General features: G+C 43.8%; 2 protein-coding genes across 2 annotated transcripts; both read left to right on the top strand.

Moving 5' to 3' along the window:
- The first annotated feature begins 1,325 nt into the window (after window positions 1-1,325).
- On the top strand, window positions 1,326-4,625 carry LOC110461754. The gene is made up of 4 exons (XM_021515388.1): window positions 1,326-1,393; window positions 1,533-2,773; window positions 3,130-3,270; window positions 3,406-4,625. Exons 1-4 carry the CDS (start codon window positions 1,326-1,328, stop codon window positions 4,623-4,625), a joined length of 2,670 nt encoding a protein of 889 aa, XP_021371063.1.
- Window positions 4,626-6,122: 1,497 nt separating this feature from the next.
- On the top strand, window positions 6,123-14,851 carry LOC110461753 (putative uncharacterized protein DDB_G0286901). The gene is made up of 3 exons (XM_021515387.1): window positions 6,123-6,814; window positions 10,604-11,831; window positions 13,394-14,851. The coding sequence occupies exons 1-3, from the start codon at window positions 6,123-6,125 to the stop codon at window positions 14,849-14,851; spliced, it is 3,378 nt and encodes a 1,125-aa protein (XP_021371062.1).
- The last annotated feature ends 599 nt before the right edge of the window (window positions 14,852-15,450 follow it).

Genomic DNA, 15,450 nt, shown 5'->3' with positions numbered 1-15,450 from the left:
ACAGCAGTGACAGACCGCAAGTACCTAATATATGCGAGGCCGGCTTTGTGTTGGAAAGATAGAAGTGACGGAATAAGTCTTGCCTTGATCCACACACTGCCTGGAAGATATATTAAATAAACGATTGAGTGCTGTAGCGAGATACCGTTAGACAGAAGGTGTCACGGGCATAGGCTGTGCAGTGCTAGTCGCGACCAGGCTAGTCGTGACTAGGTATAGTCGTTGGTGCTAGTCGTGACTAGGGGTAGTCGCGACCAGGCTAGTCGTGACTAGGTATAGTCGTTAGAGCTAGTCGTGACTAGGGATAGTCGTGGTCATTAGAGAGTGCCGTAGTTGTATACTAGTATAAGGCTGTCGTGATCGGCGCGACTAGGTCATATAGCTAGGTAGCTGACTATAGGGCAACTATAGTGACTAGGGCTAGCCGCGACTAGGTAGTCGAGTTGTGTACTGCCTGGATTGTACGGTAGTGTGTGTAGTGTGTTATATTGATACAGAGCAGATAGCTTTGGTAATAGTTCTATAGTCGTGCAGTAATTATTCTGTTCATATCATGTATTAAGCATTAGGTAATAGGTATGCTGGTTACAAGGTAGTAACACATATTTGTATATATTTGCAACTGTAGTATAGTTATAATTAAGCTTACAGCACAGGGATCCTTAGAAGTAACTAGGGTACGGACCCCGGAACGTTACATAATTTTGGTGGCAGCGTGTGGGAACCCTGTGGTTAGGTTTCTGCATTATAATTTGTGTTAATTAGAATAAACCTGTACTGTTTTTATAGTCATACCTTATAGTTATTTGTATTGGTTTGTGAAGATGGCTAGCTATTTAGAGGATGATATTCTCAGTCCATTAGAGGATGACGAGGAAACTGTTAGCCAGAGAAGGGACGTGTCATACCATAGTCGTGCAAGCCCTTTAACACCAGTGATAAAAAGACATGTCAGTTATTCAAAATCTACACATCAAAGACCTAGGGACTCTGGTATTGCATCGAGTGATAGATCTAGAAGGGAATATACACAACACATAGATGTTCCCAAGCTATGCTCAGATATGGCTGTTGATAAGGTTGAGGATGAAATCAGACAAATGAGGGCTGAGTTGTCTAGGTTACAGACAAAGAGTGAAGGTATTCTAAAACCGTCTCCAACTACAAGGCCATATACGGATAGGAAACTGGACCACCCCAGAGAGAGAGAGCCCGTTCAAGAACAGAGCAGCTCCCTGACTATGTTGGTGACATTGATGGAGGTAGTCATGATTGGGTGACACGTAGGAACTCTCAGAGACGTCACAGGAGGCCAGTATATGAGCATGACAGCGGTAGTGAGGATGATGAAGAACAAGAGGATACCAGAAAACCATGCAACACTCCAAGGAAGGTCAGACATGTGAAAGCTGCAACATATGATGGTTCCACCATGAGTCATATGTTGACTACAAATCTTATTTTGAGACTTGTTCCCGTATCAACAACTGGTCGGATTATGAGAAGGGTCTATATTTGGCTGTTGCACTCAGAGGTCAAGCACAAGGTATCCTTGAGGACCTGGCCATATCAAAGCAAGAAGATTATAAGTCCCTGGTCAGCGCGTTAGAAGAACGTTTTGCTCCTCCTAACCAAACGGAGTTATACCGGGTTCAACTCTTAGAGAGGCCACAAAAAGCAGCAGAAAGTCTGCCAGAGTTGGGGCAAGCCATTAGACGGCTAGTAAACCTGGCATACCCGACAGTGCCCAGTGATGTGCGTGATACCTTGGCTAAGCAGCAATTCATTGAGGCTCTAGCTGATTCAGACATGAGAATCAGGATAAAACAAGGAATACCTCAAAATCTAACAGACACTATACGGTTAGCTGTGGAACTTGAGGCCTACAATCGAGCTGAAAAGAAATGGAGTGATGGTAAAGCTCATCTGAGAGCCACAAACACAGATGACAGTCCTACTACAGAGAAGGCTAATGTGACTACAGAGAAAGCTAGTCAGAATTCTGATATGTCTAGTTTATTAAAAGACATACAACAGCAACTACAGTCCTTACAAGATGATATAATGAAGCTGAAAGGAAGCAATAGGAGTTCAAGTCAGCAAAGACCAAATAAAGACAAGACTAGCCGAAAAACTTGCTACTATTGCAATGAGGAGGGTCATTTTCGCAGGAATTGCCCAAAATTGAAAAATCAGGCAACCACTGACAATGGTGCAGATAAGCCAGTGGCGAAGCGAGTTAGAACTCGGAGAAGACGGAAACAGACTGAACAGAAGGCTAATATAGGAGTCTCATCAGCTGTTCATGAAGCTGGCATGTATATTAAGACTGACATACATGGTGCCAAGGCAAAGTTGTTGGTCGATACAGGGGCAACCATAACTTTGATTTCTGAAGATCTGTATAACCACATTTCTCAGGCGGCTAGACCCGAGTTAAAGCAGATAAGTAAAGAGGTCTTGACAGCAAGTGGAGACAAATTACCAATCCTCGGACAAGGGAGGTTTAACATCAGATTGGAGGACGACACAAACATACTGGTAGAAGCGGTTGTTGCGAAACTCACCACAGATGGCATTCTAGGTCTTGATGTTATGATAGAGAGAAATGTAACTCTGGATATGGCCAAGGGTTGTCTTACCTTGGATGGAGTGCATGTTGAGGCTAAATATGAGGGAACTATGGGTTGTTTCCGAGTCTGTACAACTGAGAAGGTTGTAGTACCAGCAAAATCAGAGGTCATAGTCTCTGGGAAGGTGTGTGTGCCTGATGGTAAGGCCATGCAGGGGAACGCCTTAGTAGTGGAAGGATTTTAATCTTTTTTGAAGAGCGACCGTGCTATCATTGGTCGTTCACTGGTGGACAATACAGCTACAGTGCCTGTACGCATGATGAATACCTCAGAGGAAGATAAGTTGATCTATCCTGGCACTTCCATAGCACAAGTTAGTGCAATTCAGAGTGTAGTAGAGGAAATAGAAGGAACACAGCCTCACAAAATAACAGCTTAAGAGAAGACCTGGCTAAGCTACTAGGAGCATCGAAAACCAACCTCACCGGCCAACAATACGAGGAGCTGAGACATCTAGCGCAAAAGTATGAAGGTTCAAGTTTGTTTGCTGCATCAGATGAGGACTTGGGGCGAAAAGATGTCGTGAAGCATAAGATCAATACAGGAGATGCTCGTCCGATAAAACAGCCTTTACGACGTATCCCAGGCTATATGGGACCAGAAGTTGACAAACAAGTGCAGAACATGCTCGACCGAGGTATTACACGTATAAAGAAATCCTCTAGTCCTTGGAGCTCAGGTTTTGCGTAGATTACAGACGACTTAACGCCTCTGCCTCGTATTGACGAGACACTAGATCAACTAGCTGGATGTTCATGGTTTTCGACACTAGACCTGAACTCTGGATACTGGCAGGTAGAGTTGGATTCGGAGGACCGTCCCAAAACCGCATTCGCCACTCGCACAGGGTTGTACGAGTTCCAAGTTATGCCCTTTGGTTTAAATTCAGCCCCAGCAACATTTGAACGATTAACGGGGACTGTACTGGCAGGACTACAGTGGCAGGTGTGCCTCATATACCTTGATGATGTCATTATTGTGGGAAGATCATTTGAGGAGATGATGGACAATCTCGAAAAAGTATTTGACCGATTGTTAGCTGCTGGGTTTAAATTGAGAGCTAGGAAGTGTCTTCTATGTGCAAAAGAGGTTCTATACCTAGGGCATGTCATTTCAGAGTCGGGTGTTTCAACAGATCCTGCGAAAACAAGAACGGTGGAGCAATGGCCTGTTCCTGTCAATGTGCGAGAGTTGCGATCTTTTCTGGGATTCTGTAGCTATTATCGAAGGTTCATTAAAGATTTTGCTAAAATTGTGAAGTGCCTTCACAAGCTCACAGAAAAAGGACGAACATTTGAGTGGAGTTCCTCTTGCCAGGAAGCCTTTGAGACTCTTAAGAGGTTGTTGGTAAAAGCACCTGTCCTTGCGCATCCAAACTTTACCAAGGAGTTTATACTAGATACTGATGCGAGCAATGACGCTATCGGCGCAGTGCTGTCTCAGATAGTGGATGATGTTGAGAGGCCAGTAGCATTTGCCAGTCGGACTCTTACTGAAGCAGAGCGAGGGTATTGCGTGACCAGAAAGGAACTGTTGGCAGTTGTATACTTCACCAAGTACCTGCGCCATTACCTGTATGGAAGAAGGTTCACAGTAAGGATAGACCATAGTTCGCTTCGTTGGCTGCTGAACTTCAAAGATCCCGAAGGACAGATGGCTAGGTGGCTACAAGTGCTGAGCTCATATGAAATGACAATCGTCCATCGACCTGGAGTCAAACATCGGAATGATGATAGTCTCAGCCGGTTACCCTGCAGGCAACGTGGGTTCGAACCACAATGGGAAACCAAGATTGAGACCACAGATCAGGTTATGAGTGTACAAAACCCCAATGAATGTAACGAGATTGCTTCCCCAGATCTACCAGCAGATAGTGAAGAACTGTCTTTGTCACAGAAACAAGAGGCAGATGAAGATATTCAACTTGTTAGAACTTGGGTGCTTGACAAGAAACGACCACCATTCAACGCCATTGCTGGCAGGAATATTTAACCGTGCGATCATTATGGATGCAGTTTGAGGCTTTGTTTGTCAAAGACAACCTATTATACAGAGGAAGTTCTAACGGAAATCCACAGGTTGTTCTACCACGAAAAGAACGAAGGACCGTCCTTTCTCATACGCATGACAACAAGACAGCCGGTCACTTGGGAATGAAGAAAACTCTAGCAAAGATTAGACAAACGTTTTACCGGCCTAGGCTTAAAGGCGATGTCAAACGATATGTAGCTGGATGTGTACCGTGTTGTCGAGGAAAGTCTCCTACCAAAGCAAAAAGAGCGCCAATGCAAATGGTCAAAGCAGGGTTTCCTATGGAACGAATAGGAATAGACATCCTCTGTAAATTACCCCAAACCGACCAAGGAAACAGACTCATACTGGTGATATCAGACTATTATACCAAGTGGACTGAATGCTTCGCCATGAGAGACATGGAAGCCAAGACTGTCGCAAGAATTCTGGTTGAAGAAGTGATTTGTAGGTTTGGTGTACAGCACCATTCATTCAGACCAGGGTTCTCAATTTGAGAGTGCTCTTTTCCAGGAAATGTGCAAGCTCTTGGAGATTAAGAAAACACGAACGACCCCATACCACCCAAAGTCGGATGGAATGGTCGAACGATTTAACAAAACGTTAGTCAACATGTTAAAAGGTTTTGTTAATGACCAACAAACAGACTGGGACCTGCACTTACCATACGTGACTATGGCTTATAGATCAGCTGAACATGAAACAACGGCCAACACCCCAAACTTCATGATGTTGGGCAGGGAGACCAGCACCCATTGGATATCCAGTATTCAATGCCTCAGGATGTCAAAGTCATACTCCAAAATATGTGGGCTTGGCGGCTGAAAGAGAAGATGGAGGATGCCCATCTTATGGTGAGACAGCATGTGAAAGGAGCCATGTTGAGACAGAAGAAGAATCATGACTCCAAGCTGTCCTGGCAGAACTTCAAACCAGGCAATGAAGTTTTTGTGTTCTTTCCTAATGTAAAGGTGGGACGAAGTCACAAGTTATCAAGTCGGTGGAGAGGACCGTACAAGGTGCTGACTAAGTTGACAGACGTCACCTACAGAGTGCGTTGCGGACGCAAGGGGAAGTCACAGGTCATCCATGCGGACCGTATGAAGTTACGGGAGGGTCAGGTCATGAGTGGTGAAAATGCCCAAGAAGCGAGAGGGTTAAGAGATCGACAAACACAGGTCGATGAGAGTTGTTTCAGCTACTTGAAAGTAGGGGATGCTGCGTCATCTAGAGAAATGAATGGGAGTGTGATGGAAGATGTTCATATGGAGGTGGAGAATGATGAGAATAAAAGTGATTCAGTCAGAATTGGAGAGAAAGCGTTTGAGAACAACTCCAGGCAAACACGCACTCGACGACCACCTCAGTGGCATTCTAGTTACACTTCAGAATATTAGGTAGATCAGACTATTTGTGTTAGCACTATATGAGGGTAACATTTGCTGTTGTAGGAGAATCATGGTAAACACAAAGAAAACCCCAGTACAGAAGTGTCCCATGTGTGCACATAAGACGGCGGATAGAGAGGAGATGAGGACACACCTGATGAATTGTGGACTGGCCACTATGGAGAAGAACACCTTGCGTTGTGAGCAGTGTGACTTCATTACGACAAGGAAGGCGTACCTGAAACGTCATCAAAAGAGGCATGAGGCGGTTACGGGACAAGGCAGTTCCCAGCGTGCTGGCGATGAGGAAGCAGCTGGAACGTCCGTTGATGACTGGCAGCATCAAGACCCAGGGGACTTGATTGTTTCCAGCTCCGAAGATGAGGATATCGAGTCCTCTGACAGTGAAGTTGTCGAGAAAGACAATGAGGAACTGCTATCTGGAAGGATCGTTAGAAAGAGAACGCAGCCTTCCCTGCCAATCTCTTTGAAACGTCCACGGACGACTGGGGCAGCCCCAGATCAAGCAGAGAAGCTCCACCCTAAAGACATTAGGAACACGATACCCCATGCGGTTACGGTTGCCAGTACCTCCAGAGTAAGGCAGGCACCGTTGATGAAGACAGTGGCCGTACAAACCCTTCCTGTGCAGTCGAGGCGTACCGTCACCAAAACGCCGAGATACCCCGAGGGGGAGAAGTCCATTGAGATCGTCGAGTTCGATGAAGTTCTCAATCTGTGTACTTGTTGTTCGAGGAGCCAGTAGGCAAGAGAGAAGAATGAAAGATTAGGACTTGGGTTGTTCATTCGGGGACAATGACAAAGTTATGTGTGGAATCATAGTGTATATTTTTGATTGATGTCATTACATCTTGGAGAGTTCAGTATCAGAGTGTATTTTTTTCTACAACGCGAGGACGCGTTGTTCTTGGAGGCGTGGGTAATTTGATGAATGTACCTTCGCTGATTTAGCATATTATTCAGGTTAGATACGTTGATCTGTTGGCGTTAATCATTTGTGTTATGTCTCCGTAATTCGAACGCTTAGAAGACGGATAGTTTTCGAGGTACAATAAAAACGTACAGGTGATTATACCTCACTCACCGCTAGGTGTCGCTAAGATAGCAAGAGGGTATAAATAGGCAGAATCCAGCGTCAATCGGCCCAGTTCTGTTCTGATCTCGGCGTGTGTACAGCAGTGACAGATCGCAAGTACCTAATATATGCGAGACCGGCTTTGTGTTGGAAAGATAGAAGTGACTGAATAAGTCTTGCCTTGATCCACACACTGCCTGGAAGATATATTAAATAAACGATTGAGTGCTGTAGCGAGATACCGTTAGACAGAAGGTGTCACGGGCATAGGCTGTGCAGTGCTAGTCGCGACCAGGCTAGTCGTGACTAGGTATAGTCGTTAGTGCTAGTCGTGACTAGGGGTAGTCGCGACCAGGCTAGTCGTGACTAGGTATAGTCGTTAGAGCTAGTCGTGACTAGGGATAGTCGTGGTCATTAGACAGTGCCGTAGTTGTATACTAGTATAAGGCTGTCGTGATCGGCGCGACTAGGTCATATAGCTAGGTAGCTGACTATAGGGCAACTATAGTGACTAGGGCTAGCCGCGACTAGGTAGTCGAGTTGTGTACTGCCTGGATTGTACGGTAGTGTGTGTAGTGTGTTATATTGATACAGAGCAGATAGCTTTGGTAATAGTTCTATAGTCGTGCAGTAATTATTCTGTTCATATCATGTATTAAGCATTAGGTAATAGGTATGCTGGTTACAAGGTAGTAACACATATTTGTATATATTTGAAACTGTAGTATAGTTATAAGTAAGCTTACAGCACAGGGATCCTTAGAAGTAACTAGGGTACGGACCCCGGAACGTTACATATATGGTCATTTCGTAAATATAACATATGTAATGGTCATTTCGTAAATATAACATATGTAATGGTCACAAGTGTTAAATATAACATATGTAATGCTCACCAGTGTGAACTATAACATATGTTATGGGCATTTCGTAAATATAACATATGTAATGGTCATTTCGTAAATATAACATATGTAATGGGCAGAAGTGTTAAATATAACATATGTAATGGTCATAAGTGTTAAACATAACATATGTAATGGTCACAAGTGTTAAATAACATATGGAATGGTCACAAGTGTTAAATATAACATATGTAATGGTCACAAGTGTTAAATATAACATATGTAATGGTCATAAGTGTTAAACATAACATATGTAATGGTCACAAGTGTTAAATATAACATATGTAATGGTCACCAGTGTGAACTATAACATATGTTATGGTCATTTCGTAAATATAACATATGTAATGGTCACAAGTGTTAAAAATAACATATTTTACGAAATGACCATTACATATGTTATTTTCGGTAATGACAATTTCATATGTTATATTTAATATGTAATGGTCATATGTAATGGTCACACGTGTTAAATATAACATATGTAATGGTCATTTCGTAAATAGAACATATGTAATTGTCACAAGTGTTAAAAATAACACATGTAATGGTCACAAGTGTTAAATATAATATATGTAATGGTCACAAGTGTTAAATATAACATATGTAATGGTCATTTCGACAATATAGCATATGTAATGGTCATTTCGTAAATATAACATAAGTAATGGTCATTTCGTTAATATAACATATGTAATGGTCACAAGTGTTAAATATAACATATGTAATGGTCATTTCGAAAATATAGCATATGTAATGGTCACAAGTGTTAAATATAACATATGTAATGGTCATTTCGTAAATATAACATATGTAATGGTCATTTCGTAAATATAACATATGTAATGGTCATTTCGTAAATATAACATATGTAATGGTCATTTCGTACCCGACCGTTTTTGAATTTTTGGAAGAATTGCCTTTTTTGCTTCAAATAGAAAATATTTTGTAAAACAATATATAAAATAAACACTCATATTAAATGATAAATAAATGAAAAAAATAAATCTAAAACGACTTTTCAACTTACCCTTCGAATTGCGTTTTTGCAAATTGCAAGATTGCTTTATGTGAAAATTCTTTCGGCTTAAGGACATCATATACCTAAACATATCAGAATATGCAACATTTATATTGAGATATGACGTCATCACTAAAATTTTACCTTTCATAGGACAGGTCGTGAAATGCTGTCCGTATTACTACTAATAATATTAAATCGAGGTTTTTAATACCGCTTTATCACAACCTAGTTCGTAGGTCGACTCAAAGCGGTTCACAAATTATTATCCATGGTTATAGAGCCATGGGGGCACATACAGCCGGTGCTGCCGTTTCGGCCCTCACAGCTAGCATTTAACAATTCTAGCATTGCCCAACCACATACTCATTTACAGCTGAGCAGAATGAAACAAGCGGAGTAAAGTATTTTGCTCAAAGATACAACACAGTGCCGTGACGTGACTCGAACCCGCAACCCGTCGGTCGTGAGACCTGCGTCCTACCACTAGACGACCGTGCCTCCTGTATTGCTACGAAATTAACTCGAATATGTGAATAAAGAACACTTTTCAAAATAAGACTAAAGGGAGAAATAAAGAGGTCTAGTTTTTGCCCTTTAGTTAAGCATTAAGCGAAAGTCTTATAACATAGATATTTCATACCCACTGATACTATTGAAGTGATGAAGAATGCATTATGTCTGCCTAAAAACAATTTGTAACGTAAGTGCGCCGTTGCACGCATAATGATGACGATATTGCAAAAAGAGTAATACATTTCTGACGATTGCTATTCGTATAGGTACATGTATATTGTAAGGTTTTTTTACGATAAATCGATACCTTCATGATTTGATTCTCGGCTCCTGTGGGAGTCCAGGGCTTCTGTATCCTTATATCTGCCATGGCGTTACAATGTGCTGGATAGGTGAACATGTAGTAGAAGATAGTTATAGTGTTTTTCGTTTAATATGTGTATTTTCGAAAACATATTTTTTTTTTAATTGTACACCAATAGACTTAGTGGGTATCTGAATTCTCTAAATGATACTGTCAGAGATTATCGTAAGTTTTACTGTAGAGCTATTTGCAGTGCAATGAACGTGCGGATCGATCAAACCCAAAAGTTGCAATTCGAACGCGCCCATAATGTTTTGAAGAACCTAGAAAATGGATTTCTTTTCGGAAACAATGCTAATTGAATGGATTTTCGGTCGGTCGAGATACTTTTGAAGTTTATCCTGTATACTAACCATGTCTTTGGATATAATAGTCAAAGTGACATGAATCAATGGCAATTCGTGACCTAGAATAAAATAATAATTGGTTCCTTTCTACCAGTTTTACATGATTATTACAAAAACATTGACAAAATCGTTTGCTTATGTACGATGTTTAATCACTTACAGTTTCCTGTATACATGTAGGTAACGTACATGCCAGAAAAAAGTTTTCCATTTCATCTTGAGGATCTCAAAAGAGAAAATTACGTCTAAACACATTCGGAGATATCGAACCGTAGGGCAAACAAAGTCTCAATTCCGAACAGCCAGACATCGAACCGTAGGGCAAACAAAGTCTCAACTCCGAACAACCAGGCATCGAACCGTAGGACAAACAAAGTCTCATCTCCGAACAGCCAGATATCGAACCGTAGGGCAAACAAAGTATCAACTCCAAACAACCAGACATTTAACCGTAGGGCAAACAAAGTCTCGACTCCGAACAGCCGGACATCGAACCGTAGGGCAAACAAAGTCTCAACTCCGAACAACCAGACGTCCAACCGTAGGGCAAACAAAGTCTTAACTCCGAACAGCCAGACATCGAACCGTAGGGGAAACAAAGTCTCAATTCCGAACAGCCGGATATCGAACCGTAGGGCGAACAAAGTCTCAACTCCGAACAACCAGACGTCCAACCGTAGGGGAAACAAAGTCTCGACTCCGAACAGCCGGACATCGAACCGTAGGGCAAACAAAGTCTCAACTCCGAACAGCCAGACATCGAACCGTAGGGCAAACAAAGTCTCAACTCCGAACAACCAGACATCGAACCGTAGGACAAACAAAGTCTCAACTCCGAACAGACAGACATCGAACTGTAGGGCAAACAAAGCCTCAACACGGAATAGCCAGACATCGAACCGTAGGGCAAACAATGTCTCAACTCCGAACAGCCAGACGTCGAACCATAGGGCAAACAAAGTCTCAACTCCGAACAACCAGACATCGAACCGTAGGGAAAACAAAGTCTCAATTCCGAACAGTCAGACGTCGAACCGTAGGGCAAACAAAGTCTCAACTCCGAACAACCAGACGTCGAACCGTAGGGCAAACAAAGTCTCAACTCCAAACAGCCAGACGTCGCCCCGTAGGGCAAACAAAGTCTCAACTCCGAACAACCAGACGTCGAACCTTAGGGCAAACAAAGTCTCAACTCCGAACAGCCAGACGTCGAACCGTAGGGCAAACAAGGTCTCAACTCCGAACAACCAGGCATCTGACCGTAGGGCAAACAAATTCTCAACTCCGAACAACCAGACATCGAACCGTAGGGCAAACAAAGTCTCGACTCCGAACAGCCAGCCATCGAACCGTAGGGCAAACAAAGTCTCGACTCCGAACAGCCAGACGTCCAACCGTAGGGCAAACAAAGTCTCAACTCCGAACAACCAAGTATCTGACCGTAGGGCAAACAAATTCTCAACTCCGAACAACCAGCCACTGACCGTAGGGCAAACAAAGTCTCGACTCCGAACAGCCGGACATCGAACCGTAGGGCAAACAAAGTATCAACTCCGAACAACCAGACATTGAACCGTAGGGCAAACAAAGTATCGACTCCGAACAGCCGGACATCGAACCGTAGGGCAAACAAAGACTCAACTCCGAACAGCCAGACCTCGAACCGTAAGGGAAACAAAGTCTCAACTCCGAACAGCCAGACGTCGAACCGTAGGGCAAACAAAGTCTCAAATCCGAACAGCCAGACATCGAACTTTAGGGCAAACAAAGCATCAACACGGAACAGCCAGACGTCGAACCGTAGGACAAAAAAAGTCTCAACTCCGAACAGCCAGACATCGAACTGTAGGGCAAACAAAGCATCAACACGGAACAGCCAGACGTCGAACCGTAGGACAAACAAAGTCTCAACTCCGAACAGCCAGACATCGAACTGTAGGGCAAACAAAGCATCAACACGGAACAGCCAGACATCGAAGTGTAGGGCAAACAAAGTCTTAACTCCGAACACCTAGACATCTAACCGTAGGGCAAACAAAGTCTCAACTCCGAACAGCCAGATATCTAACCGTAGGGCAAACAAAGTCTCAAATCCGAACAACCAGACATCCTACCGTAGGGCAAACAAAGTCTCAATTCCGAACAGCCGGACGTCTAAACGTAGGGCAAACAAAGTCTCAACTCCGAACAGCCAGACATTGAACCGTAGGGCAAACAAAGTCTCAACTCCGATCAGCCAGACGTCTAACAGTAGGGCAAACAAAGTCTCAATTCCGAACTGCCGGACGTCTAAACGTAGGGCAAACAAAGTCTCAACCCCGAACAGCCAGACATCGAACTTTAGGGCAAACAAAGCATCAACACGGAACAGCCAGACATCGAAGTGTAGGGCAAACAAAGTCTTAACTCCGAACACCTAGACATCTAACCGCAGGGCAAACAAAGTCTCAACCCCGAACAGCCAGACATCGAACTTTAGGGCAAACAAAGCATCAACACGGAACAGCCAGACATCGAAGTGTAGGGCAAACAAAGTCTCAAATCCGAACAGCCAGACATCGAACTGTAGGGCAAACAAAGCATCAACACGGAACAGCCAGACATCGAAGTGTAGGGCAAACAAAGTCTTACCTCCGAACACCTAGACATCTAACCGCAGGGCAAACAAAGTCTCAACTCCTAACAGCCAGACATCGAACCGTAGGCCAAACAAAGTCTCAACTCCGATCAGCCAGATTGCGAACCGTAGGGCAAACAAAGTCTCAACTCCGAACAGCCAGACGTCCAACCGAAGGGCAAACTAAGTCTCAACTCCGAACAGCCAGACATCCAACCGTAGGGCAAACAAAGTCTCAACTCCGAACAGCCAGACATCGAACCGTAGGACAAACAAAGTCTCAACTCCGAACAGCCAGATATCGAACCGTAGGGCAAACAAAGTATCAACTCCGAACAACCAGACATCGAACCGTAGGGCAAACAAAGTAACAACTCCGAACAACCAGACATTGAACCGTAGGGCAAACAAAGTCTCGACTCCGAACAGCCGGACATCGCATAGGGCAAACAAAGTCTCAACTCCGAACAACTAGACATCGAACCGTAGGGCAAACAAAGGATCAACTCCGAACAGCCAGATATCGAACCGTAGGGCAAACAAAGTATCAACTCCGAACAACCAGACATCGAACCGTAGGGCAAACAAAGTATCAACTCCGAACAGCCAGACATCGAACCGTAGGGCAAACAAAGTCTCAACTCCTAACAGCCAGACGTCTAACCGTAGGGGAAACAAAGTCTCAACTCCGAACAGCCAGACGTCGAACCGTAGGGCAAACAAAGTCTCAACTCCGAACAGCCAGATATCGAACCGGAGGGCAAACAAAGTATCAACTCCGAACAACCAGACATCGAACCGCAGGGCAAACAAATTAACAACTCCGAACAGCCGGACATCGAACCGTAGGGCAAACAAAGTCTCGACTCCGAACAGCCGGACATCGAACCGTAGGGCAAACAAAGTCTCGACTCCGAACAGCCAGACGTCGAACCGTAGGGGAAACAAAGTCTCAACTCCGAACAGCCAGATATCGAACCGTAGGGCAAACAAAGTATCACCTCCGAACAACCAGACATTGAACCGTAGGGCAAACAAAGTCTCAACTCCAAACAACCAGATGTTCAACCGTAGGGCAAACAAAGTCTCAACTCCTAACAGACAGACGTCTAACCGTAGGGGAAACAAAGTCTCAGCTCCGAACAGCCAGACGTCGAACCGTAGGGCAAACAAAGCATCAACACGGAACAGCCAGACATCGAACCATAGGGCAAACAAAGTCTCAACTCCGAACAGCCAGACTTCGAACCGTAGGGCAAACAAAGTCTCGACTCCGAACAGCCAGACGTCGAACCGTAGGGGAAACAAAGTCTCAACTCCTAACAGCCAGACGTCGAACCGTAGGGGAAACAAAGTCTCAACTCCGAACAGTCAGACGTCGAACCGTAGGGCAAACAAAGTCTCAACCCCTAACAGCCAGACGTCTAACCGTAGGGGAAACATAGTCTCAACTCCGAACAGCCAGACGTCGAACCGTAGGGGAAACAAAGTCTCAACTCCGAACAACCAGACGTCGAACCGTAGGGCAAACAAAGTCTCAAATCCGAACACCCAGACATCGAACCGTAGGGCAAACAAAGTACCAACTCCGAACAACCAGCCATTGAACCGTAGGGCAAACAAAGTCTCGACTCCGAACAGCCAGACATCGAGCCGTAGGGCAAACAAAGTCTCAACTCCGAACAGCCAGACATCGAGCCGTAGGGCAAACAAAGCATCAACTCCAAACAACCAGATGTTCAACCGTAGGGCAAACAAAGTCTCAACTCCGAACAACCAGACATCGAACCGTAGGGCAAACAAATTAACAACTCCGAACAGCCGGACATCGAACCGTAGGGCAAACAAAGTCTCAACTCCGAACAACCAGACGTCCAACCGTAGGGCAAACAAAGTCTCAACTCCGAACAACCAGACTCTTACAAGCGTTTGACTTGCATTAACAACACCACAACTAAAACAAGTCGCATTCTCACTTAAAGTTCTGACAGAAAGAAAGTATCCGTGCAAAGGACAGTTACAGGCGACACTTCTAACCTTACCTATATACAATGGCGATGTAGGATGCTATTTCTTCCTACCAATATCGCTTCTGTGTCGTCAACAGCCACGCTTACCAAATACAAATTTACACCTCCAAACAGTTTTCAGTTATTTCTTCCATTACGGTAAATACCGACGATCACAACGTGAACAATAATAAACGTTGCGGTATACATTATACTTCGATGATATTAACTATATGGATTTTTACTCTTTCTTGTATTAAGGATCCCTGTCCCACTGTCGGATTGTTATGATATCCTGTAGCACAGTTTGGGTAGGACACCTCCATTGATCAGGTTGCTCAGTCGGTTAGAATAATCTGAAGTCCAGGGTTCGAGTCCCGGTGTATATGTATAATGTAGCCTCCGCTGATTTGATTTTACAATCAGAACATTTTTGCTGATTATTTTATGTTTGTTTCACCGGTTGTTTTTTTAGCAATTCCTAAAAGGTATGTATTTCTTTTTATTAATGATTTATCACAGC

This window comes from Mizuhopecten yessoensis, unplaced genomic scaffold (genome assembly GCF_002113885.1).
Source record: "Mizuhopecten yessoensis strain PY_sf001 unplaced genomic scaffold, ASM211388v2 scaffold10653, whole genome shotgun sequence".
Lineage (NCBI taxonomy): Eukaryota > Metazoa > Mollusca > Bivalvia > Pectinida > Pectinidae > Mizuhopecten > Mizuhopecten yessoensis.
The sequence above is the reverse complement of the archived record's forward strand: the minus strand, read 5'-3'. Positions and strand labels throughout refer to the sequence as shown.

Coding starts and splice junctions, on each gene's coding strand:
- LOC110461754 (XM_021515388.1), top strand. CDS start 1,326: ATGACAGCGGTAGTGAGGATGATGAAGAACAAGAGGATACCAGAAAAC. Junction 2,774..3,129: donor GAAGGTGTGTGTGCCTGATG/GTAAGGCCATGC, acceptor TTGCTGCATCAG/ATGAGGACTTGGGGCGAAAA. Junction 3,271..3,405: donor GCAGAACATGCTCGACCGAG/GTATTACACGTA, acceptor TTTCGACACTAG/ACCTGAACTCTGGATACTGG.
- LOC110461753 (XM_021515387.1), top strand. CDS start 6,123: ATGGTAAACACAAAGAAAACCCCAGTACAGAAGTGTCCCATGTGTGCA. Junction 6,815..10,603: donor ACTTGTTGTTCGAGGAGCCA/GTAGGCAAGAGA, acceptor AATTCCGAACAG/CCAGACATCGAACCGTAGGG. Junction 11,832..13,393: donor GAACAGCCGGACATCGAACC/GTAGGGCAAACA, acceptor CCGAACAACTAG/ACATCGAACCGTAGGGCAAA.